The sequence below is a fragment of the Trichomycterus rosablanca genome, chromosome 3 (assembly GCF_030014385.1).
Source record: "Trichomycterus rosablanca isolate fTriRos1 chromosome 3, fTriRos1.hap1, whole genome shotgun sequence".
Classification (NCBI taxonomy): domain Eukaryota; kingdom Metazoa; phylum Chordata; class Actinopteri; order Siluriformes; family Trichomycteridae; genus Trichomycterus; species Trichomycterus rosablanca.
This window is the reverse complement of record NC_085990.1, coordinates 2,372,141-2,398,640: the sequence shown is the minus strand read 5'-3', so window position 1 is coordinate 2,398,640 and position 26,500 is coordinate 2,372,141. Positions and strand designations below refer to the sequence as shown.

At 40.2% G+C, this 26,500-nt stretch overlaps 1 protein-coding gene across 3 annotated transcripts; it reads right to left on the bottom strand.

The window, feature by feature from the left end:
* Positions 1–92: 92 nt before the first annotated feature.
* On the bottom strand, positions 93–26,416 carry dcst2 (DC-STAMP domain containing 2). Of its 3 annotated transcripts, XR_010011274.1 has the most exons (17): positions 26,299–26,416; positions 24,868–25,133; positions 24,448–24,618; positions 24,265–24,366; positions 21,638–21,832; positions 20,655–20,720; positions 20,327–20,540; positions 16,886–17,043; positions 15,886–16,050; positions 15,077–15,244; positions 13,431–13,531; positions 6,428–6,558; positions 5,671–5,798; positions 3,923–4,016; positions 1,851–1,916; positions 467–595; positions 93–220 (listed from the first exon to the last, which is right to left on the bottom strand). XR_010011274.1 is itself a non-coding variant. In XM_062991695.1 (16 exons), the coding sequence occupies exons 2-16, from the start codon at positions 25,130–25,132 to the stop codon at positions 547–549; spliced, it is 2,073 nt and encodes a 690-aa protein (XP_062847765.1). In that variant the 5' UTR covers position 25,133; positions 26,299–26,416; the 3' UTR covers positions 399–546. The 3 variants fall into 3 exon arrangements, 1 of the variants encoding a protein (XP_062847765.1); XM_062991695.1 differs by lacking the exon at positions 93–220 and having other exon boundaries at positions 399–595; XR_010011275.1 differs by lacking the exons at positions 93–220; positions 5,671–5,798 and having other exon boundaries at positions 570–595.
* Positions 26,417–26,500: the final 84 nt, after the last annotated feature.

Genomic DNA, 26,500 nt, shown 5'->3' with positions numbered 1-26,500 from the left:
ACTCCTTAAATAATGATTCACTCTGAACTGCAGCTAACTGAGCAGTAAGTTGCAGTTCTGACTGTCTGTTTGTTATTATTTCACTCATTCACTGCATTATATTTATTTTATTACAGCATGAACAAGATGACAAGGTCTTCGCTTGCATAATATGAGCTCTGGTCTTGCAATGACACGTCTGGGCCTGCAGCAAATCCTCTTCTAGATGGATGTAGAGATCCTAAGATAACCCAATAGGATGAGGAACCTCTCATACCAATCATTCCTCAATACAGCAGGCATGGGGAATGACACAATTTTACTAAAACCCAACCAGTCTGACCACATTCTGACCACCTGAGACAATACCAGTATCATGGCCAGCTGATAAAATGATAAACACAACATAGTAAAGGATACAGATTGTATAGAACATTATATTTAGGTTTAAACATAAACATATAACAATAATATTAAATACTGTTACATTTAAGGCTTCTTATTGAACAACAACTTATTGTTGGACAGAGCTGAGCCGATTCCAGTCATCTGTGTATTGCATAGCTCCTAAACTATGTTTTGGCCATTTAGGTCACGGGAGTGGTCTTTATTGGCCCTGTCAGTGAAACACACACACACACACACACACACACACACACACACACAGACACAAATGGCTTTCAAATATGGCAGCAACAAAGAATGAAAATGTAAAAGCAATATGTTCAAGTCTGAGCAAATCAAGTTGTCACTATTTCTCTATATGAGCTTTTATTTCTATTTTATTTACTTCGTTTCTTATTTAATTATTGTATACGTCCAAAAAGTTGGTCTACAGCAACACTGGCTACCAAAAATGTTCTAAATGTTATGGTGAAGAGACTATTATAAAGGTAGGAGTGCAGCCAGCAGTCACCCAGAAAGCACTGAAAACAGCAGGAACAACAGTAACACAGGAAACAATGAGCAATAAACTGCATATAGAGCTAAAATACTTTATTTATGTATGTATGATCAACCATAACATTAAAACCACCTCCTTGTTTCTAGACTCACTGTCCATTTTATCAGCTCCACTTACCATATAGGAGCACTTTGTAGTTCTACAATTACTGACTGTAGTCTATCTGTTTCTCTACATGCTTTGTTAGCCCCCTTTGATGCTGTTCTTCAATGGTCAGGACCACCACAGAGCAAGTATTATTTATGTGGTGGATGATTCTCAGCACTGCAGTGACACTGACATGGTGGTGGTGTGTTAGTGTGTGTTGTGCTGGTATGAGTGGATCAGACACAGCAGCGCTGCTGCAGTTATTAAATACCGTGTCCAATCACTGTCCACTCTATTAGACACTCCTACCTAGTCGGTCCACCTTGTAGATGTAAAGTCAGAGACGATCGCTCATCTATTGCTGCTGTTTGAGTCGCTCATCTTCTAGACCTTCATCAGTGGTCACAGGACGCTGCCCACGGGGCGCTGTTGGCTGGATATTTTTGATTGGTGGACTATTCTCAGTCCAGCAGTGACAGTGAGGGGTTTAAAACTCCAGCAGCGCTGCTGTGTCTGATCCACTCATACCAGCACAACACACACTAACACACCACCACCATGTCAGTGTCACTGCAGTGCTGTGAATGATCCACCACCTAAATAATACCTGCTCTGTGGTGGTCCTGACCATTGAAGAACAGGGTGAAAGGGGGCTAACAAAGCATGCAGAGAAACAGATGGACTACAGTCAGTAATTGTAGAACTACAAAGTGCTTCTATATGGTAAGTGGAGCTGATAACATGGACAGTGAGTCAGTGTATGTATGTATGTATGTGTGTATGTATGTATGTATGTATGTATGTATGTATGTATGTATACCCTCTGTGTCTGGTATTGTCTGAGGTTCCTACCCACAGATCCACCTGCTCCTCATCACTGGAGTCTCTGCAACATAAGCACAAAGAGAACAATGAACACGGGGTGAAGCGCATATATTCATTTAAAGTAAAGTAACCGCTAATGGAAGAAAAACAAATACCCGCCCACACACACACACACACACACCCACACCCACACACTAAAATATAATACACACAGTGTGTAGTTCATCGCAGGACACTGACATTAGGATGAGATAGCCGTGTGTTTGTTCCATTGTTTCTTTGGTTCCATTCAGCTGGTTCCAGGTTACCCATGATTAATCAGTTCAGCTATCTCTTTGTACCGGAGGAGGAAACTGAAGTTGGGAGCCCACACAGACATAGGGAGAACATGCAAACAAACAGAAATGACCTGGGACTCAAACCCAGGACCTTCTTGCGAAAACAGTGTGTTAATGAGGGTTTGATATACTCTGTGCCGCATTATTAGACACACCTCTGATGTCTGTGTACAGTGTATACGTGCAGTCTTTGCTACGTCTCCAAAAGATGCTGTTTTTATGATGCATTTGCAACCCAGTAGAGATTCTGACTGCATACAGCAGAGTTAAACACACAGAACAAAGAATGATAAACAGCTTTTAGAAGAGGGACTGATATCAGAAGCGTGGGTGGTGCAGTGGTAAAGTACACTAGCTCACTACTGCTCAGATCTAGAGATCCAGGGTTCGAATCTCAGCAGAGCTGTCGCCTACTTGGACGTCTGCATGGACATGAATGTCTAGAATGGCGCACTGTCACTCTCAATGCCGGTCCCAAGCCCGGATGGATATAGAAGAGCTGTGCCAAGTCTGGTAGCGGATTCAGAATGAAAATCAGGATTAAAATGCCACATTATTAAACAGACAATCCAGTAACAGTCATGTGCACATACAGTACAGTGTGTGTCTGTGTAATGTTCTTATCTGAACACTGGAAGGGTGGTACGGTGGCTCAGTGGGTAGCACTGTCGCATCACAGCAAGAAGGTCCTGGGTTCGATTCCCAGGTGGAGTGGTCCGGGTCCTTTCTGTGTGGAGTTTGCATGTTTTCCCTGTGTCTGCATGGGTTTCCTCCAGAAGCTCCGGTTTCCTCCCACAGTCCAAAGACGTGCAGGTGAGGTGAATTGGAGATGCAAAATCGTCCATGACTGTGTTCGACATTAAACTTGAACTGATGAATCTTGTGTAATGAGTAACTACCCGTCCTGTCATGAATGTAACCACAGTGAGTTAAACATGACGTTAAAATCCTAATAAATAAAATAAAAAGAAAGTCTTGTCTCAGTAAAGTGACGGCATAACATTCTGAGCACTGACAGGTGAAGCTTCATCACGGCACCTGTTAGTGGGGGGGATATATCAGGCAGCAAGTGAACATTTTATCCTCAAAGTTGATGTTAGAAGCAGGAAAAATGGGCGAGCGTGAGGATCTGAGCCAGTTTGACGAGGGCCAGATTGTGACGGCTAGACGACTGGGTCGGAGCATCTCCAAAACTGCAGCTCTTGTGGGGTGTTCCCGGTCTGCAGTGGTCAGTATCTATCAAAAGTGGTCCGAGGAAGGAACGACAGGGTCATGGGCGGCCAAGGCTCACTGACGCACGTGGGGAGCGAAGGCTGGCCCGTGTGGTCCGATCCAACAGAAGAAGTTAATGCTGGTTCTGATAGAAAGGTGTCAGAATATACAGAACAAGGGGGGCCAACACAATATTAGGAAGGTGGTCATAATGTTATGCCTGATCTGTGTATATTGTCTATACATTTTGCATTACAGAGCTACAGCAATCTAAGAAAAACTACCATTGGACTTTTTTGTCTGACAAAACGCCAATTTGCACTAATTAACACTACAAGACGGATCCGAAAGGCTACTGTGTACTCAAGCGGTGTTACTGGGTAAATAAACTGGCAGTGGACACAAACCTTTGCCCCCTGCAGGGTTTCGTTTCAGTTATATAGAGACGTTTTCTTTTACACTGTGTGCAGCTGAAGCTCAGCGCTGCTTCTGCAGAGGTTAATAAGAGTTGACTTACAGCTCATGCTCAGAATCTTCTTGGAATGTCAGGGGCCCCATACAGACAGCGCAGATGTTCCCCATTATACTGAAACACTTTCTGCAGAAACACCCTAACACACACACACACACACACACACACACACACACAGAGTACACACTTTATAAAGATATACTCAAGCTGCAGCCATCACAGATCACATTCTTAGCTTAGTGTCAATCTGTCATGTAAAACAAACTGTACAACTAATATGCATGAGTACTTCTTATATAAAGGAAATGATATGCTTTCAGCTTTGTAGCAACAGTTTAGGGAAGGCCCTTTCCTGTTCCAGCATGAGGTAAAGCTCAGTTTAAAAACCAAGAAACTCCAGTATCCTGCACAGAGTTCTGACCTCAGCCCCACTTTGGTGCTTTGGACTGAACTGGAACATCAACACATCAACATGTTCAAGTGTCCAGCCAAACAAATCATGTCATCTTTTGATGAAATGGGCACAAATTCCAACAGATATACTTCAATTTAATGTGAGAAGCTTTCTCTATAGCTGAAACGATCATATAAAGGTCGCTTTATTTTAATACCATGTGTTTTTGAAATGGGATGTCCGACAAGATTATGGTCAGAACTGAGGGGTCCAGGCCAAACAGTGAAAACCAGACCAAGACCATTACCAAACAGGGAATCATGACTTATCACAGCAGCTTATGTGTTTTCATTTTATTGATTATAATTGTGGTGCAATGGGGGTGGTGTTTGCTGTCTTTAGCAGCTATGGGTGTGTGTGTGTGTGTGTGTGTGTGTGTGTGTGTGTATGGGGAGAGTAAGTGTGTGTACGTGCTGGGGGGTGTAATAAAGGCTTTGAGTCCTTGATAATGCTTTATTTACACTGATCAGCCATAACATGAAAACCTCCTTGTTTCTACACTCACTGTCCATTTTATCAGCTCCACTTACCGTATAGAAGCACTTTGTAGTTCTACAATAACTGACTGTAGTCTATCTGTTTCTCTGCATGCTTTGTTACCCCCTTTCATGCTGTTCTTCAATGGTCAGGACCCCCACAGGACCCCCACAGAGCAGGTATTATTTAGGTGGTGGATGATTCTCAGCACTGCAGTGACACTGACATGGTGGTGGTGTGTTAGTGTGTGTTGTGCTGGTATCAGTGGATCAGACACAGCAGTGCTGCTGGAGTTTTTAAATACCGTGTCCACTCACTGTCCACTCTATTAGACGCTCCTACCTAGTCGGTCCACCTTGTAGATGTAAAGTCAGAGACGATCGCTCATCTATTGCTGCTGTTTGAGTCGGTCATCTTCTAGCCCTTCATCAGTGGTCACAGGACGCTGCCCATGGGGCGCTGTTGGCTGGATATTTTTGGTTGGTGGACTATTCTCAGTCCAGCAGTGACAGTGAGAGGTTTAAAAACTCCAGCAGCGCTGCTGTGTCTGATCCACTCATACCAGCACAACACACACTAACACACCACCACCATGTCAGTGTCACTGCAGTGCTGAGAATGATCCACCACCTAAATAATACCTGCTCTGTGGGGGTCCTGACCATTGAAGAACAGGGTGAAAGGAGGGTAACAAAGCATATAGAGAAACAGATGGACTACAGTCAGTAATTGTAGAACTACAAAGTGCTTCTATATGGTAAGTGGAGCTGATAAAATGGACAGTGAGTGTAGAAACAAGGAGGTGGTTTTAATTGTTTACATTATTTTCACTGTGTATTTCATTAGAACTGTAACACTGAACCTGAGCACTTGGGAGTAGAACAGATGTAAACCTCCCCACAGTCCTTGACCTGCAGCGCTTTCCCACACGCCAGACACAACTTATCATTTACACCCAGGAATCTGGCTATAGCGGCTCCACCTGGCACACTGCAAACATACACACACACACACATGTTGACTCATAAAGACTTTACTGGATAAGCTTCACCCGCTCCTAATCTCACTTACCTAATTCAGTCACTTTTATTATTATTTTGCTAATATTAAATTAGCTGTACATGTTTTTTTGGAAATCTAGGGCTCAGGTGGCACGGCAATAATACAAACTGGCACACAGGCTGTGCGCCTATAAGGACAATAATTGGCTCATTCGAGGGAGGGAGTGCTAGAGGGGATTCCTCATATCTGCTGCAGTTACGACCTCTGCTGGCGGATCAGGGGATAATGTAGATCAGCGTGTGACTCTCTGTGCATGATATACAGTATTTATGACTATATTATTTATGACTATATCATTTATGACTATATTATACTATAGAACTTGTTGAGGTCAGGTACATGATATTGTAGCTACGTGTACGTCTCTTAACCATCAGCAGTTTGAAGTGCTTGTCATCCATCAGCTAAACATTAGATAATCCAGTGCTGTAGCCATGCACCGAACAAGGGGTGAGGGGCTGGGGGCATTTTAACCATATCTGACCGGTCCCCCCAAATACATATTCCAAATACAGCCTTGCGATAATCCCGCTTACGACCGTATCGAGACGACTCACCGCCGCGCCAGGGTCTGTAGTACGCTGCCATTCCCTCGGTCCTCCTTTTCTTTGGTCACTGTTCGGCGCAAAGCTTTCCAGAACGAACCACGCTGAGACAGGATATGGCTACGGAGGTGCAGGATCCTCTCCTGCAACAGAAATGCAGATACACACACGGAATAAAGTGTTTAAAAAGTGCTCATTAGTAAGTGGAGTTATCCTGCTACTCTAACACACTGCAGCATTTAGTTTCTGTGTTTATTTAGTATAGAATTGCACACATGATGTCTATAAACTGCACCATTTAGGCTTTACCCCTTTAGTTTTTTGTTTCTTTGTTAGATGTACTTATATTCTTATTTTTTTTATATATATAATCTAGTCGTGTCCAATTACCCTGATTGCGTCCTCTATACAGATTCGACCCTTCATGCCTCTCAACTGACATACGCCCCCTCCGGCACGTACAGTCAGTACAGACTGCATTTTTCACCTGCACGAGTCGAGTTCATACACCGACAGGCACTGTGTACGGAGGGCCACACCCCCATCAGCGTTATTCCTCAGCCCTGTGCAGACGCCATCAGTCAGCCGTCGCACCAGTTATGAGGACCTATGATCTGACTTTTTACCCTCTAACCCTGAACAGCAGCCAATCGTTGTTCATGCTGCCGCCCAGCCCAGTCGCAAAGGCAGAGCTGAGATTCGATACGATGTATTCGAAACCCCAACTCTGGTGAGCTAGTGTACTTTACCGCTGCGCCACCTGAGCGGCTTATTTTTTATATTATTATATTTTTTTAGATTTTTATGTCTTATTTTGGCATTACATTACTTTATAATTTTATTTTATTTCCTTGCATTACATTGACGTGTCGTTGTGTGATGTTTAATTGATGTGATGTGATCATTGTGAATTGCTGCTGCAGCATTTTTACTTTACATTTACATTTTTGGCATTTAGGAGACGCTTTTATCCAAAGCAACTTACAGTACTGTGACAGTATACAGTCTAAGCAATTGAGGGTTAAGGGCCTTGCTCAAGGGCCCAATAGCAGCAACCTGGCAGTGGTGGGGCTTGAACCAGCGACTCTTCGATTACTAGTCCAGTACCTTAACCACTAGGCTACAGCTGCCTAGTAACACTACAATTTCCCTTTGGGGATCAAAAAAATTATCAATCAATATTTGCTGCATCATTCAACTAAAAAAGACTTTATTTAAGGCAAAACCTCTAAATCCTTTATAAATTCTTCATAAATTTAGTTTATAGTATTTTTATTCATCCACAACTGTTGTTTATAATTCTTGTTTTATAAAAATGCATAATAGTTTATTTTCATGCCTATGGCTCGGTGGGTAGCACTGTCGCCTCACAGCAAGAAGGTCCCCAGGCGGGGTGGTCCGGGTCCTTTCTGTGTGGAGTTTGCATGTTCTCCCTGTGTCTGTGTGGGTTTCCTCCGGGAGCTCCGGTTTCCTCCCACAGTCCAAAAACATGCAGTCAGGTTTATTGAAGACACTGAATTGCCCTATAGGTGAATGTGTGTGTGTGCCCTGCGATGGACTGGCGTCCCATCCAGGGTGTTACTGTCTGCCTTGCACCCACTGAAAAGCTGGGATAGGCTCCAGCACCCAATCCCCCCCACCCCCGGGACCTTAATTGGATAAGCGGATAAATGAATGAATGAATGAGCCTAATTATATTCGTATTATCACACAGAGATCGTGTATGTGTATTAAATCATCAGCAAATATCACTATACTGTACGTTGTCTTTTTTTGTCTATGTAAGCAAACACCGTTATTTAACGTGGGCTTGACACGGCAGGAATCAGAAAGACTGAAAAGCAGCCGTGCATCGACATTCTGAATCAGTTGCTGGGGTCTGGTGACCCACCAAGAGGAAGTAATACTTCATTTAGTCACTCCCAGTTCCCATTCTTAGTTGGGTTTCCTCTATTGTGCAGCAGTTTCGAATGGCTCTTCCTTATTACACGACAGCTTTCAGTCTGATAGGGGAAACTTTTCCTGGCCTGGTCTCCTTTATTGCAGAGGTTTTTATACTTATAGTTTTAGTCTTTATTTTTTATATTTAAGATTTTTACAGCATACAGACATGTGTGTATATGTATATACTTCTTGTTCCTATGTTTATTTATAACTCTTCTTGACTTCTTTTTTTCTAAAACCCAATTTTTTTGTTTCTAGAAATGTTAAAGGTTACCCTGACTGCGTTACGCTTCACCTCTACTGATACAACCATCCACCGCTGACTGAGGAGCTTTGCAACTGACACATGCCCCTCCGACACGTGTGTGGTACCGACTGCCTTTTTTCACCTGCGCAAGGCGAGTTCATATACTGATCAGCTTTGTGTACAGAGAGCCACACCCTGATCAGCATTATTCCTCGACTCTGCGCAGGGCGCTATCAATCAGCCAGCAGAGGTCATAATTGCATTAGTTATGATACAGTCCCAATCCGGCTTTAATATCCCACCCCTATCTGAACAACAGCCAACTGTTGTTCATGTGGCCGCAGCCGGATGGCAGAGCTGAGATTTGATACGATGCGTTCGAAATCCCAGGTCTGGTGTGCTAGCGTATTTTACCGCTGCGCCACCTAAACGGCCCCTCGCTGCCTTTCGTGAGCTTTCGTGAGCAGTTTCGTGAGCAGTTTAGTTTTCATCATGGTTGCAACACACATTGAACACTTGACTCTCTGTGTGGTGTTTACATATCACATCACAGCTTAAGCAAATGAAGCCTGGTTATTAAGTCTCAATGGTTTCATCATGTTGCAACCCAACTTTAGGTTCTACTGAGTAGTAGATTTTAACATCAACAGTAGTGTTGTACTTCTACAGTGTTTATTCTTTCTTTGCTATATCTATTATGAATTTATTCAATAATTTCCCTCGGGCACACCAGCACCGAGTTTCTGAACTCCCCAGTTCGAAACTCGGCATTGCCACCAGTCGACTGGGCGCCATCTAGCGGGCATAATTGGCAGTGCCTGCAGCAGATACTAATTGGCCACCGTATCTACAGGGCGGGGGCCGGACTATGTGTGGGTGGGTGGGTCTTCATACGCTGTGTAAGGACCCTGATTGGCGGAAGAGACGCCTGTGCAGAATGCAGGGGCGAGAAGGAGGGCTGTACACGTGTCTATCTATCTATCTTGAGGAGCTGATTGGTTACGGTAATGGACTAGTAATCAGACGGTTGCCAGTTCAAGCCGGTTCACCAGCGCCATGTTGCTACTGTTGGGCACCTCAATTGTTTGAATTGTCATAATTGTAATACATAATTGTTGGAATAAATGCTGCTAATGTAAACGTAATTATGATGGGATTGAATCATTGTAACATGGTTGTATTAACGATGAGTTAAATCCTCATTGTCTTTTCTTTGAGGGGGTTGAATATTTTTTGCAACTGTATGTTCTGTACAGTGTTCTTAAATGATCAATTTTTTTTATTCATCCACTAAAGACTAGTGTTTATTTCTTGTTTAGTGCACAGCTTATAATTCTCGGTCATAAAAATGTTTTAAATTGTTTATTTCCATGCCTAATTTTTTAGCTTTTTGTTTAATTAGAAATTTCTGAGCCTGATAGTATTCGTATTGTGAGAAAGTTTACTTTTTTGGGTTGTAATTCGAGAGATCATCAGGAAAACTATGTGTACTATGTGTTGTGTAAGTCCAGAAGTGAGTTGCAGTGTTTTGCTTTTAACCTGTTACATTAAATTACGTCATATTTACAGTTATGAATCACAGTTTCATTTTATCTCATTTAGTGAGCGTGTGTATTACTAATGGAACTGGAACTACTGGAATTTGGTGCTTTAAAAACATTCCAGTGTGAAGACTGATGAAGACGGATCACTGCTCAGATGCTGACCGCCGTTACTGACCGAGTACATTCGGCTCTGCTGCTGTGAAAAGGCGTAACTGAGGAATTTTCACTATGCGTAACATTCTTTGAATAGTCCGAATTCCATTTCCTCCTACTCCACCGAGTACATGCAGATACACGCAGTCGAACCCAAAACAACCCTGTTGTTTTATTCAGTGGTTTTTTTTGGTCAAACCTACACTGTTAGCATAGCCTGAATAATCATGGTTGTGTATAATTAGCAAGAAAGCTTTCACTTACAATAAACTACTAATAAAAGCCATTTTAAAATAACATCCACTGCTCTGAACCACTATCTAACACAACACTACCACTGTAGAATTTAAAATGCTAGTATTACATACTAATACACCACACATACACCGACCAGGCATAACATTATGAGCACTGACAGGTGAAGTGAATAACACTGATGATCTCTTCATCACGGCACCTGTTAGTGGGGGGGATATATCAGGCAGCAAGTGAACATTTCATCCTCAAAGTTGATGTTAGAAGCAGGAAAAATGGGCGAGCGTGACCACTGAGGAAGGTCTAGAAGATGACCGACTCAAACAGCAGCAATAGATGAGCGATCGTCTCTGACTTTACATCTACGAGGTGGACCGACTAGGTAGGAGTGTCTAATAGAGTGGACAGTGAGTGGACACGGTATTGTCTGATCCACTCATACCAGCACAACACACACTAACACACCACCACCATGTCAGTGTCACTGCAGTGCTGAGAATCATCCACCACCTAAATAATACCTGCTCTGTGGTGGTCCTGTGGGGGTCCTGACCATTGAAGAACAGGGTACTACTAAGCTACAGTAGGACTACAGTCAGTAATTGTAGTACTACAAAGTGCTTCTATATGGTAAGTGGAGCTGATAAAATGGACAGTGATTGTAGAAACAAGGAGGTGGTTTTAATGTTATGCATGATCAGTGTAGAGTTATCTGTGTGTGTAGAATCACAGCCAATTTATCCAAAGTGACTTACAGTACTGTAACAGTGTATTATCTAATCAATTGAGGGTTAAGGGCCTTGCTCAAGGGCCCAACAGTTGCAACCTGGCAGTGGTAAGGCTTGAACCAGCGACCTTTCAATTACTAGTCCAGTACCTTAACCGCTAGGCTAATATGTCCATCCTGAAGTGGGTGGGTTAGTGGTGAAAGTACTGGACTGATAATCAGAGGGTTGCTAGTTCAAGCCCCACCACTGCCAAGTTGCCACTATTGGGCCCCTGAGCGAGGATAAATAAAAATAGAAATGCTGCAGATGTAAATGTTTAATCTCTCTCTGTAAATCTGAACAAACAGACCGCTGGATTATTTAGAAACATTCTGCAGGGATTCAGTGTGTATAAATCGTTTCATTTATTATAGCTGCTATAAAGCAAACTGCCAAAATGAGGTGCAAAGTTACACTAGTGAATAATTAAACAGCGTCTTTCTGCTGTCATGACTGGATCACATTGTGCTGTTTTTTTTTTGTACAAAGACACTAAGATAATAAAAACGGCAAAGAGCAATCACAGCAGGATACGTTACAATCGGCCCTAATGCAGATTTGGCCCTCGGTTAGAATGAGTTTGACACCCCTGTTATACCCCCCTAGCTGAAACGTGTCTGCTGCAGGTATTGCCAATTACGACCGCTAGATGGTACCCAGCTGACCGGTGGCAACGACGAGTTTTGAACCGAGGAGTTCCGAATCTTTTTGCCCTGATTTTCAGTCGCCGACTGGTCGCCCCTAGATGTGGCAGCTCAGGAGCAACTCGGCGTTTGCTCGGCGATCGAAACTCGGCTCTCGAGCGCTATGTGTGAACTACTCAACAACTCAATCCGAGCGGCTCGTCGAACACTCGGTGACTGAGCAAAAATATTTAGCATGCTAGATATATGGATCAGTCGGCTGTCTGGCAGTGAGTGCGGTGTTGAACTACAGCCAGTGAGAACACAAGATACGAGGTTTGGAAACCCTGGGGAAGAGTGTAAAAACATGGTACAGGGGCGTAATAAAGTTTCTATCAGAATACATCAGCACACACACAAGTTTTACAGTATTTCTGACCTTATCGTCCACGCCAAACTATAATAGACACGCTGCATTGCAAAAAATATTTATTAACCTCCAACTCACTACAGAAAAGAACAGACGCCCCATGCTGTTCACGAAGCCAAATCCACTCGGGATCATTTATTTTTCCTCTTTGTTTTTACGCTGCACATCAGCACACAAACTTTGATCGCTCGCTACTTGCTGACGTGTATTTTTAGACATGGTATCATTAAACCCCTCGTCACTTCTCGCGTGTGTTTTTGTGACAAAACGTAGTTTGGGAGAGCAGAGAAGCTCGCCTGTGATTCCAGTTGGTGATTGACGGTGTAGTGTGTGACCCCCTATCACCCATCAGTCGTGTAGTGTGAAAACCTCAACGACTCAAAAGTCTCCCGATTACAAGAGATCCAGTTGAGTAGTGTGAACTGTACAGCGACCCGGCAACTCTGAAAGTTGTGTAGTGTGAACTTGGCGTTAGTCAAAATAAGATGTGGAAGTCTAGAGCAGCTAAAAACACGACTCCGGTAACTAATGACCAATTCTGTGTCAAAACATGGACGAGAATTTTGGTATTTCAGACAGAACATGAAGTCTCGAGTTGCTGGATGTTTTAGGTTTACATTCAACTATTACGGTAGCTGTGCTGTGTATCGTAGCTTCTATTTATTCTGTTATTAGATTTATGAGTGTAATTTAATGACTGATGTGAAATGTGGCACATTTCCCCGAGTATTGAGTATAGAGCCCTACATATAACACTACATTACTGCCTAACCTCACTAACATCCTCGTGGTTAAATAACTTCATGCAGTTGTGTTCCGAAACCTCATGCAAAGCTTCCGAAAACAGTGAGGGTTGCTATAGCAGCAAAAAAGGGAACCGGTTCCATATTAATGCCCACGCTTTTTATGCAAAGTTTGAGTTTCAGTTGTGCATAAACATCCGGTCACATGCTGTGTTGTTTCTGAATAAATGAGCCAGTTCAGCAGTATGTGCTGTATATTTCAGTACAGTCAGGTTATGAGGAACAGGGAAGTGGTTGTAGTTCTCGTACCCGTTCGCGTTGAGGGTGGTACTGCGCACACACGGACCTCTGTAGGCGTCTCGCATAACTTCCAGCGATCACCAGGAAGAAGGCAAGGCCATAAAGAAAGCCTGGAGACGGACACAAGGACACACAGAGGTTATAAACATGCACGTGGTTTGGTCTCTATATAGAAATGTAAGCGAAATTTAATTCATTTTAAATAAACGTATATAATTATACACACTATATGGACTAATGTGTTTGCATGCCTCTTCTAGTTATTACATTCATGTGTTTCAGCCACAACTAACAGGTGTATTAAATCAATTATATAAAGGAAATGAGGTGCTTATGACTTTGCAGCAACAGTTTAGGGAAGGCCCTTTTTTTGTTTCAGCATGATTGCACCCCTGTACACAAAGCAAAGCTCTATAAAGACATGAAGAAAGTCGATTTAAAGAAACTCCATTATTATTATTATTATTATTATTAATAATAATAATAATAATAATAGTATTATATTGTTGATATTATATACACAGAGCCCTGACCTCAGCCCCACACAACAGCTCTAAAATGAACCAGAAAAATATTAATAAAGTAAATAAAATATGTATTATTATTATTATTATTATTATTATTATTATTTTTAATAATAGTAATCATAATAATACAAATATTATTAATAATAATAATAGTTAAAATATTCATAATAACAATAATAAAAAATATTAATAATAGTAATCATAATAATAAAATTAATAATAAAAATATATTCATAATAATAATAATAATGATAATAAAATAAGAATAATAAAAATGCATAATAATTAAAAACAATAATATTTTATTATGTTATTATTATAAATATTATAATTAATATTATTATGTTATTATTATTAATATTATTATTATTATTATTATTATTATTGATATTATATTATACCCACTCAACAGCTCTGGAATGAACTAAAATAAAAAATTAAAAAATAAAAAATAAAAAATAATAATAACATTATAAAATATTATTGTTTTTTAAATTATTATTATTGATATTATATTATATTATAGCCCTGACCTCAGCCCCACTAAACGGCTCTGGAATGAACTGGAATAAAAAATGAATAAATATAAAATAAAATAAACATAATAATTATATTAAAAAATAATAATACTTTATTATTATTATTTATTATTATTCCAATTAATCTTATTATATTATTATTTACATTTACATTTACAATTTTGACATTTAGCAGACGCCTTAATCCAAAGTGACCCACAGTACTGTGACGGTATACTGTTTAAGCAATTGAGGGTTAAGGGCCTTGCTCAAGGGCCCAAAAGTGGCAACGTGGCAGTGGTGGGGCTTGAACCAGCAACCTTTTGATTACTAGTCCAGTATCTTAACCAAAAGTTGTTGTTGTTATTATATAAAACTAGTCATACACCCAGTCATACAAACGACCTTTTTACTGAATGGGCACAAATTCCCATATATGTTACACATGTACGTATGTTCTCACCTAGACGAATTCCTTGTAATATAAAGTGAGAGTTTTAACCACTAGGTGTCCTCAGATCGCTACTAATACACTACTAATACACCACTAACACACCACTAATACACCACTAATACTAACACACAGCATTAGGATGGAAGCTCTCAGTACCTATGATTAGATAGCTCATGTATTCCGGCTCCAGAGGCTCCATCAGGCACTTCTTACTCAGAATCGTGATGTTCGCTTTCTGTAGGATGTCAAACGAGATCAGAATATCTCTGAATATATCAGAAGAGTAGCCTGATCCGTTCACCTGAACATCTACAAGTACGGGAGCTGGAAACACACACACACACACACACACACACATGACAGTGTCCTGTAAGACAAATTATACAAGGGTTCTTCTTCTTTTCTACATCGTCGCATTCCAATGCATTTTTCAGTGTCGTACCAACTTTTTAATGTCGTCAGCAAAACATGTTTTTGGTTGAGCGCGTAGCCGCTGATGCAGCGCTGCTTTCACATCATCATCACATGAAAATCTTCTTTCCCTTCACGCTTCTTTGAGCGTCCAAAAAGGTGGAAATCGGATGGAACTAAATCCGGCCTATAAGTGTCTCTCGGTCTCTCAGACACGACCGATTACGACTCCTCCACCCTCACTGCTTGTATGGAGATCCATATGATGCACGGAGTGTCATGCGCTGATCTCCATTATCCCCCGTCTCACTGTGCAGCAGCAGCATCGATCAGCCAGCAGAGGTCGTGATTGCAGCAGATATGAGTAATCCCTACAACCCTTCCTTCCCCAGAAAAGCCATTTACAGTCCATACAGGCGCCCGACTGGCCAGTAGCACAGTTGAGATTTGAACTTGCGATGTATGTAGGCAAATAACAGTGCTATTATATAAAATATCAGAAAATATTGGACAGCGTGTTCACACTTGGAAGTGGAAGCTTTACCAGCTCTCACCTCGAGCCACAATCTCCTCCTGAGCATGATGATGCAGAATATCAAACATCCAAAAAACCATCAGGTCCAGGGCTATAATCACGCCGCCCATCGCCAAGTGCCGGAGCAATGACACCAGGCTGGTCATAAGAGCCCGTTTCTCTCGAGCCATCAACCGCAGGGAGTCTGGAAGGAGGAGACAGAAATACAGTCCATGTCAAAGGTTGCTGAGTCAAAAAAAAATAAGCCCTTGGTCCAGAATCAGCACCTTTACTATCGACGAATGATTGTTGCTTCTTTTGTGGCACAACAGCTTGTAAGCACATGTGCCGTAGCCAACCGCTTCTTTTCACCTGCATGTGGTGAGTGTTTATGGATCCGTTCAGATCCAGCTGTAGCCTAGAGGTTAAGGTACTGGACTAGTAATCAGAATATCAGTGCTTCACCACCACCAGGTTGTCACTGTTGGACCTTTGAGCAAGGACCTTAACCCTGCATTGCTTAGACAGTATGCTGCCATAGTACTGTAAGTCGCTTTGGATAAAAGCCTCTGCTAAATGTCGGAAATGTAAATGTAAATATCGCGCACTGATCTCTGTTATCTCCCGTCTATGTGCAGTGCCATTGACTAGCCAGCAGAGGTCGCGACTGCAGCAGTAATGAGGAACCTCTACGGATGAGCTGGTTGTTCGCAAGCACTTGTGGGCTAGCGTGCTTTACCGCTGCACCTCAGTACTGTTTTTTAATAGTTCTTGGATTAAAGTGGATTATTCAGTCCATCTAACTTTGTTTACATTCTCACAGTCACCAGCTAGTCAAATGAAATTAAACGACATTATTTAACGATGGTTTTTAAGGTTCTCCATCTGACAAACACATCATGTCATGGCACTGAACACAGCCAATATTTATTTGACCACACAATTTGTTTTTGAAACTGGATGTCCGACAAGCTCATGGTCAGGTGTCCGAATACTTTTGGCTATACCGTGTACATACAGTATACGTTCCTAATTCTTACAGGGTGTGATGTAGGTGAGAGTCTCTTTCTCAGTGAGGGGCAAGACGGCTGGTTTCCCCTCTCTCTCCAGCTCCTGGTCCAGCTCCACAAACTGCTCTGTGATGTAGATGTTGTTGAAATGGTTCACGTGTAGGTAACGTCTTTTATACATCACTGCCCTGCGTACAAGAGTCAACCGCATATTATACACCAGTTACATAGCAGAGCTCAGGGAATTGAATATGTTTAAGTTCTATAAAAGAGAACACACAGGATGCTGATGTTCTTTAAAGGCTTGTTTTGAATCGTGTATTTTACATAAAATATAGCATTAGATTCAATTAAAAATGTGTTGAATGTGATCCAATCTGAGTGTTTAAGTGCAGTATTACATCAGGGCTGAGCTAAACACTGAGCTCAGATATTGATGGCTGAATATTGATTATACTGTTTGACTAAATGCAGTGATGTAATCTGGTAGAAATTGATTGGGAAAAAACTGAAATAAAAATATAAATAATTTATTATTATTAGGGATGTCCCGATCAAGTTTTTTTGTTCCCGATCCCGATCTTTAATTTTGATCCCGATCCGATACCGATTCTCAAACCGATACTTGTATTTTCTAGATATTGTCTAGATAAGAACTAGATAACACTGTTTAAACAGTGCACACTTCAAGTACATCACAGTTATTCAAATTAATCCAATGTACATGTTTAACAACTAAATAGCTCTGCATCCAAGCTATTGCTTAATGTTCTTTTACAAAATAAAAGTAAACAAACCTAGTGCAGCATTGTAGTAAAAATGAAGTGAGATAATTACAGTTTTACTTTGAACTGTTTAAAGAACATAATTCTGTTTAATGCAGTGATGCACTAAATATGAACAAAAATCTCCACTCACAAGTGGTGTAGCAGCTTAACTTGAATATAAAAAAACTAATAAGTTACTTAAGAGCATTACAGTAAAACCTGAATACCAAAATAAAATGGACAGGCTCTTTTGTTATGAAGGAAAGCCAGTTCTTAAAGTGCTTGTATTGTGACGATGGTTTGATGGACGTTTCTACGCAAAGTGAGTGTGTTTTGACCCTTTGGGGCTTCCATAGTGCATGGGATAGCGTGCTCGGCTCTAGCTGTCCGCGATTCAGTACCATAACAGAAGAAGTTAATAAAGTGTTAAATGCTCCCGACAATTAGTGAATATACCGTGTATTTTATTTCTTTATTAAGCGAGTGCATCACTACGACGCTCGGTTACATAACTAAGCCAATCAGAGAGCTTGATACTGAGATGTCGTTCAGTCTTGTAACACGTAAACTGGTAAAAGCTGTATGTTATGGTCCTGAAGTTTTCATACTTGGATTAAAAGTTATTGTTTAGTAAACCGGAGTGATCCTGGACTCACACACCATATAAACAGTAAAATTCTACAGTAATGAACGCAGCTCTGCTCCCACCGCCTCGTGAAACGCTCACACTGCAGACGTTACGCCGCTGTTGGACTCGTTTCACTTTCCAATTTAAAGTATTTCCACACAGCGGACATGCTGACGTAAAACGAAAGATCGGGTTATGATCGGCATTAGTAAAGCCGATTTCCGATCAGTTAAAAATGCCTTGATCAGCCCCGATTCCGATCTTTGAGATTTGGACATCCCTAATTATTATTATTATTATTATTATTATTATTATTGATATATTATTAGCATTAGTATTATTATTTTTATTTATTAATTTTTTTTGCATTTTCTCCCCATTTTCCTCCCGAATTAGCGACTCTTTTGTTTTGTCTTCCGCTGCTGAGAGATACCAGATTGCATCCGAGGAGAGCACGTCACTTTACGCGCCTCTTTCGACACGTGTACACACGCCCTCCTCTTCTCGCCCCTGCATTCTGCAAAGGCGTCTCTTCCGCCAATCAGAGTCCTTACAGAGCGTATGAAGATCCCACCCACACACACATAGTCCGGTCCCCACCCTGCAAATACGGTGGTCAATTAGTATCTGCTGCAGGCACTGCCAATTATGCCCGCTAGATGGCGCCCAGCCGACCGGTGGCAACACCGAGGAGTTCAGAAACTCTGTGCTTGGTGCTGAGGCATTAGTATTATTATTAATAATGTTCCTAATATTTTTTTTATTAATAATACTATTTTATATTATTATTATAACAGTTATTATCATTTTATTATTATTATATAATTATTATTAGTAGTAATAGTATTATTATCATTATTATTACTATTTACTATTTATTATTATAACTGTTGTCTTATTATAACATTTATTATTATATGTTATACATATAATTATTATATATTATTACTATTACTTTATTTTACTATTATAACATTATTTTTATATTATAGTATTATTAATATTGTTAGGATTAGTACTGTCATATTATTATTATTATTATTATTATTATTATTACTATTTTATGTTATTATTATAATTATTATTACTTTTTTTATTTATTATAACTGTAATTTCTATTATTATTATTACTATTTTATATTTTTATTATGACTGTTATTATTGTTATTATTATTATTATTATTATTACTATTTTATGTTATTATTATTATTATAAAAAAAATTTATTTTTATTATAACTGTTATTTTTATTATTATTATTACTATTTTATATTTTTTATAACTGTTATTTTTATTATTATTATTATTATTACTATTTTATATTATAATTATTATTACTATTTTATGTTATTATTATTATTATTATTATTATAACTGTTATTATTATTATTATTATTATTATAACTGTTGTTATTGTTATTATTATTTTATTATTACTATTTTATGTTATTATTATTATTATTATTAGTCGTAGTAGTATTGTTATTATTATTATTATTATCATCATTATTATTATTATCATTATTATTATTATTATTATTACTATTTTATGTTATTATTATTATTTTTATTATTATTACTATTTTATATTATTATTATAACTGTTATTATTATTATTATTATTACTATTTTATGCTATTATTATTATTTTTATTATTATTACTATTTTAGGTTATTATTATTATTACTATTTTATGTTATTATTATTATTTTTATTATTACTATTTTAGGTTATTATTATTAGTAGTAGTAGTAGTATTGTTATTATTATTATTATTATTATTATTATTATTATTATTATTATTATTATCATCATTATTATTATTATTATTATTATGATCATTATTATTATTATTATTATTATGATCATTATTATTATTATTATTATTATTATTAAGAGCCATTAAGCAGAATCCAACTTCTGACATTAAATTTTTTCCCCTATAAATAATAAATAAACTGTATTCAGAATTCAGTCTTTTGTATTTTGGATTTTCTGGATGTTCAGAATATTGTAAATATTTTAAACACTTGTATTCTGCACATGCTCAGTTCGGATGTTTCTGTTGGACTCACTGTATGTACATGAGCAGCAGCAGGAACAGACCCACGTACGCCAGAACCGCCGTGAGGTGGAGAAATCGCTCCCGGTCCTGTGAGACCTCCTCTATGATCTTCTGAGCCATTTCCTGCACAGACTGACTGCTGTTCAGGTTCAGGTGGAAGTGAACGCTGGCCGACATGTTGAAGTCAAACTCTTTCTTTATCTGATCGAAGGCAGCAATAATGGCTGGAATAACAAACAAAGATAAGAAATAAATAATATTAAACTGTAGTGTTAGTGGGTATATACAGTATTATAACTGTTTTAATTATGTAATAAATAAAGAATCACGGTACTCACGGTAAGACAGTTTAGTTTTGAGATGATGGGCGATATATGAGGGCAGGATACATAAAAACTCGCCGACTGTTAAGGAAGAGGTGCGTTACGTATCAAGTACTGATGGTAATACAAACACTCCTACATTCAGATTGTTCAGTCACAAAAGAACAATAAACTATAAATATTAATTACTTATTAATATGAAGCTTATTTCTATAAACAAAAACACACGACTGTGCTGTTCAATTTACAGTCTGGGTGGCACAGTGGCTCGGTGGGTAGCACTGTCGCCTTACAGCAAGAAGGGCCTGGGTTCGATTCCCCAGCCGGGTGTCCAGGGTACTTGCTGTGTGGAGTTTGCATGTTCTCCCTGTGTCTGCGTGGGTTTCCTCCCACAAGTCCGAAGATGTGCAGTCGGGTAAATGGAACCCTGTGTGAGTGTGTGTGTGCTGTGATGGAATGGCGACCTATCCAGGGTGTTTCCTGCCTTTTGCCCAATGAATCAGATCCACTGTGACCCTGACCAGGATAAAATGGTGGCAAAACAGACAGTGAATGCCTGATATATTAATTCTACTGTACCTTTAAACTAGTATTGCAGAGTAAATGTATTGGTTTGGTAACTGGTTTTAATGGAGCGGTGGTAGCTCAGCCACACATCTGCCAGGTTGCCACTGTTGGGCCCTTGAGCAAGGCCCTTAACCCTCAATAGCTTGAATGTATGCAGTCTCAATTGTAAATTAAATGTTAATGGTATTCGTGCCGCCCCCGGTGTAGGTGGTGTAAAATCGATGCTCTCCAGGGATGAATGATTTAGCCGAGTGGTGAACGCTGAGTCGGCGCTGAGCTTTTTCCATTTCCTTTCACAGCACCGCCCGTTCACGACTTATTTACGTCCCTCTTTCCTGTACACTCTCCTTTTAAATAAATGCCTGTTCTATATCCTGTCCTGTGCTGACACACACACACCTTTCATCAGACTCTAACCCTGAGATACTGACCACGCGCCAGGCCGCACAGAGGCCTGAACCCGTCCACGATGTGGCAGAGGAAGGAAAATACGGAGAGCAGCTCCATGCAGTCGGAACGGCCCTCGTCGAACACGGCGTTACACTTTTTGTACGGCGTGCCCATCTTCTCGTTGCACACGTCGCCGATGTTCGCCAGGAAGTGCAGCACGTTTCTCAGAGAGCGTGCTGAAACCGGACAGAAGAACACGCCAGACTATTAAACAGCATCTCTGTACTTACAGCACTGTGACAGTACACAGTCTGAGCTATTGAGGGTTAAGGGCCTTGCTCAAGGGCCCAACAGTGGCAACCTGGCAGTGGTGGGGCTTGAACCAGCAACCTTCTAAATACTAGTTCGATACTTTAACCACTAGGCTACGGCCGCATCAGTTTATGTGTGTGCAGTAGCCGACCGCTTCTTTTCACCTGCATGTGGTGAGTCTATATGGATCCGTTCAGTTGTAGCCTAGAGGTTAAGGTACTGGACTAGTAATCAAAAGGTCACTGGTTCAAGTTCCACCACTGCCAGGTTGCCACTGTTGGGCCCTTAACCCTCAATTGCTCAGACAACATACTGTCACAGTACTGTGTCACTTTGGATAAGAGCGTCTACTAAATGCTTAAAATTTAAATATATAAAAATTAGGGCTGTCGTTATTTGCGTTAATTAATCGAGATTATAATTTTTAATCAAACTATGTTTTATTTGTGCCACGTGTCTCTGCGGTAATTTGTGCTGCTTTAACACAGTAACATTGTGTTTATACAGTATAACGATAACACCGGTCTTTTACAGTTTGCGGTCGTGAGTTACAAATTACTTGAGCTGCTGCTGCTGCTACATATTGCGAAATATCGGGTATTTAAAATAATCATTTTTGTTTTTAAAAAGCGTGAGAAACCATCACTAGACAAAATTACAGTTATTTGATCGAAGTCTTTTGCAGACATCCCAAGTCTCCCGGAAGTCCTGGGAGTCTCCTGCATATACATAGCGGCTCCCTGATGCCCGCAAGTCAAATAAAATCTCCCGGAATCTAGAACGAGCGGCCAAGAGCGACACACACACACGCGCACGCACACCCACGCGCACGCAGGCGACACAGACTTTATTCCGCGATCGCGTATTAAATCCGTTATCTGATATACAATCTAGTGCACTGTGTAGGAAACATAAATCAATTGTCTAATATACTGTCTAGTGCACTATGTAGGGAACATAAATCCGTTATCTGATATACAATTTAGTGCTCTATGTAGGGAACACAATTAATTATGTAATACACCATCTAGTGCACTATGTTGGGAACATAAATCCGTTATCTGATATACAATTTAGTGCACTATGTAGGGAACATAATGAATTATGTAATACACTAACTAGTGCACTATGTAAGGAACATAAATCATCATCTAGTTATACTTTCTAGTGCACTATGTAGTGAACATGAATGCGTTATCTAATACACTATCTAGTGCACTATGTAGGGAACATAAATCCGTGATCTGATATACAATCTAGTGCACTGTGTAGGGAACATAAACCAATTGTCTAATTCACTATCTAGTGTACTACGTAGGGAACATAAATTCATATCTAAAAAACTATCTAGTGCACTACGTAGGGAACCCAAATCCGTTAACTAATACGCTACCTAAAGCATTATGTAAGAAACATAAGTCTATTATCTAGTACACTATCTAGTGCACTAAGTAAGGAACATAAATATTTCTAATATACAATCTAGTGCACTATGTAGGGAACATAAATCTATTATCTTTCACACTATCTAGTGCATTATGAAGTACAAATTAATGTGTTTGTGACGCGTACAGTCAGTTTAGTATAGTAGTTCTGTTATCGCCCATAATCCTTTGGTGTGTGCGAGAGGTTTTTTAGCTTTTTTTTTTTCTTGGGCTTGGGCGGTCGGGGTCGAGGTCCGGGTCCGGGGGTACCTCCCTGAAATGAGTTTTTGCAACTTGGGATGTCTGCTTTTGACACTTCAATATCTTTGGTCAAATCGCCTTTGTCTCATCAGACGTCTGAGCGCACGGATACGCGTTACAGGCTAAATGAGCTCAGACTCAGTCTAACTTTATTTCAGAGGAATTTGGATGGAAAGCTGATGGACTGTACACGTCGTGGGAATATTACAAACACTGCTGTTAAATGGATCGCAATGGACTGTAGACGCTTTAACATAGTTAATGATGTGGGTCGACATGATGTTATACGTGTTGCATCTAGAAATGGTTGATTGTAGAACCCTGAGCGCCTGTTTCCAGTGGCAGGTTTACGAACATGAAAAGATCCTCACTCACTTTTACCAGATAATGTGAACAGACTTGTCATTCTAAATAACTGGCTTAAAGATGGGTAGCTGTTAAGAACTCTATATAGGCTCTTTCTAAAAATAATTTAGATTTAATAATTTTATCATCATTTTATTACTTTTTTTATTGGTAAACCTTTTCCTGCAATAATAATGTGCATAACTTATTTTGCAGTCGATTAATCGCGATTAATTTGGTTCTTTATTCGTGATTAATCATGATTAAAAAATTTTATTGTGTGACAGCCCTAATAAAAATGAATTTTCATTCCCACTAAATCTCACCAACATGCCGCACGGACTCTGTGAGAGCTCTGATGAGGTTTTGCACTCGGCCCGCCAGTGAGAATGCGTTTCTGCTGACCTCCTTCACCTTATCCAGCACAGCTATCAAACCAGAAACACAAAAGCACACGCGTCAGTCATTTCTGATCTACAGAATATAAATACACAGGAATCAGAACTCACGCAGCAGTGGGGTGGCGGCGCGCTGCATCAGCTGCTGGGTTTGGTTCATGGCTAACTCGGCTCCGCACACCACGCTGGCCGCTGCCCGGTCGAAGTTTTCCAGGGTGTTGTTTAAAGGGCCTTGAACCACCATCGTGAGGATGAGAAAGAGCAGCAACTTTTTACCTTCCTCTACAAGACAAAAAAAGAACCACATCAACATGGGGATTACCAAATAGGAATCTGGGAGTGAGTGGTCAAAGGTAACCCACATATGAGCAGGTCCTGGAGTACACTTAAAAGTATGCATGTTAGCAAACAGGCCAAAAATGGGGTGTCCACATACTTTTGGACATGTACCGTACTGAATAAACCTAGAGGAAAGTCATTTCTGTAATGTAATGTGTATAAAATATGTCCCAACTGGTTTGGACTTCTTACTGGAGCACAGCATGGGCAGCATGAGGACGACGTTGGCGCGCACATGGACCGATAGGCCCATTCCGAATCCTGCGAGGGCGGCTATAGCCACGGTGGTGATGATGCAGTACCAGACCGCCTGCTTCTGCATGAACAGCACCATCATGCCATACACGGAGGCAAACAGCATCCCGAATAAAAAGGCTCCAAAACTGCGCCACGTGTGACGCCATGCTGAGCTGCGAACGAGCCGCGGACAACGTGGACACCGCCTCCTAACTTTCATCCTGTAAAGATCAAAGCAAAATGTATTAAATCATTTATTTATTATTTAGTAAACATTTAATCCTGACCAGATTAACGATGCCAACCTGATACAGGGTTTTTTAAACTGTTTTCCATGTGACCCACATCAAAAAGTGCATCAAAACAAAACACAAATGATATACACCGATCAGCCATAACATTAAAACCACCTCCTTGTTTCTACACTCACTGTCCATTTTATCAGCTCCACTTACCATATAGAAGCACTTTGTAGTTCTACAATTACTGACTGTAGTCCATCTGTTTCTCTATATGCTTTGTTACCCCCTTTCATGCTGTTCTTCAATGGTCAGGACCCCCACAGGACCACCACGGAGCAGGTATTATTTAGGTGGTGGATCATTCTCAGCACTGCAGTGACACTGACATGGTGGTGGTGTGTTAGTGTGTGTTGTGCTGGTATGAGTGGATCAGACACAGCAGTGCTGCTGGAGTTTTTAAACACCTCACTGTCACTGTTGGACTGAGAATCGTCCACCAACCAATAACATCCAGCCAACAGCGCCCCATGGGCAGCGTCCTGTGACCACTGATGAAGGTCTAGAAGATGACCGACTCAAGCAGCAGCAATAGATGAGCGATCGTCTCTGACTTTACATCTACGAGGTGGACCAACTAGGTAGGAGTGTCTAATAGAGTGGACAGTGAGTGGACACGGTATTTAAAAACTCCAGCAGCACTGCTGTGTCTGATCCACTCATACCAGCACAACACACACTAACACACCACCACCATGTCAGTGTCACTGCAGTGCTGAGAATCATCCACCACCTAAATAATACCTGCTCTGTGGTGGTCCTGACCATTGAAGAACAGCATGAAAGGGGGTAACAAAGCATGTAGAGAAACAGATGGACTACAGTCAGTAATTGTAGAACTACAAAGTGCTTCTATATGGTAAGTGGAGCTGATAAAATGGACAGTGAGTGTAGAAACAAGGAGGTGGTTGTTCAAATGTGTTGATTTCATTGTTATTTTTCTTCTGTGTGACCCATTATAGGAGTCAAAATGCACTCAGGTAATTGGATACGACTAAATTTGCGAGGAAAATGCGGAAGAAATACATTTTAAAAAGCAAAACTACATATTTTAGTTTTTTAACTGAACAGATTTGATCGTTCTTACCTCCCTGTGAAGGATCTCGGTGATGTTCTCGGTCCTGTGTTGACATGTTGCCCTTGGTCTCTTTTAATAGTTTATTCTTGTGATTATATCTATATTATATCTATATTATATCTATATTATATTTCTTACTAAATTTAAACATCTACAGTTTTCTGAGCCAGTGCTGCGGATATAAACTCCACACTGATTGCTTTGAAATTGA

What these genes read in the sequence shown, in the direction of transcription:
- dcst2 (XM_062991695.1), bottom strand. Translation starts at nt 25,132, where the DNA reads ATGAAAGTTAGGAGGCGGTGTCCACGTTGTCCGCGGCTCGTTCGCAGC. An exon ending in GCTGCCCATGCTGTGCTCCA is followed by an intron (nt 24,619 to 24,867) that starts GTAAGAAGTCCA and finishes TTTGTCTTGTAG; the next exon opens with AGGAAGGTAAAAAGTTGCTG. An exon ending in ACCACCCTCAACGCGAACGG is followed by an intron (nt 6,559 to 13,430) that starts GTACGAGAACTA and finishes TTTCTGTTGCAG; the next exon opens with GAGAGGATCCTGCACCTCCG.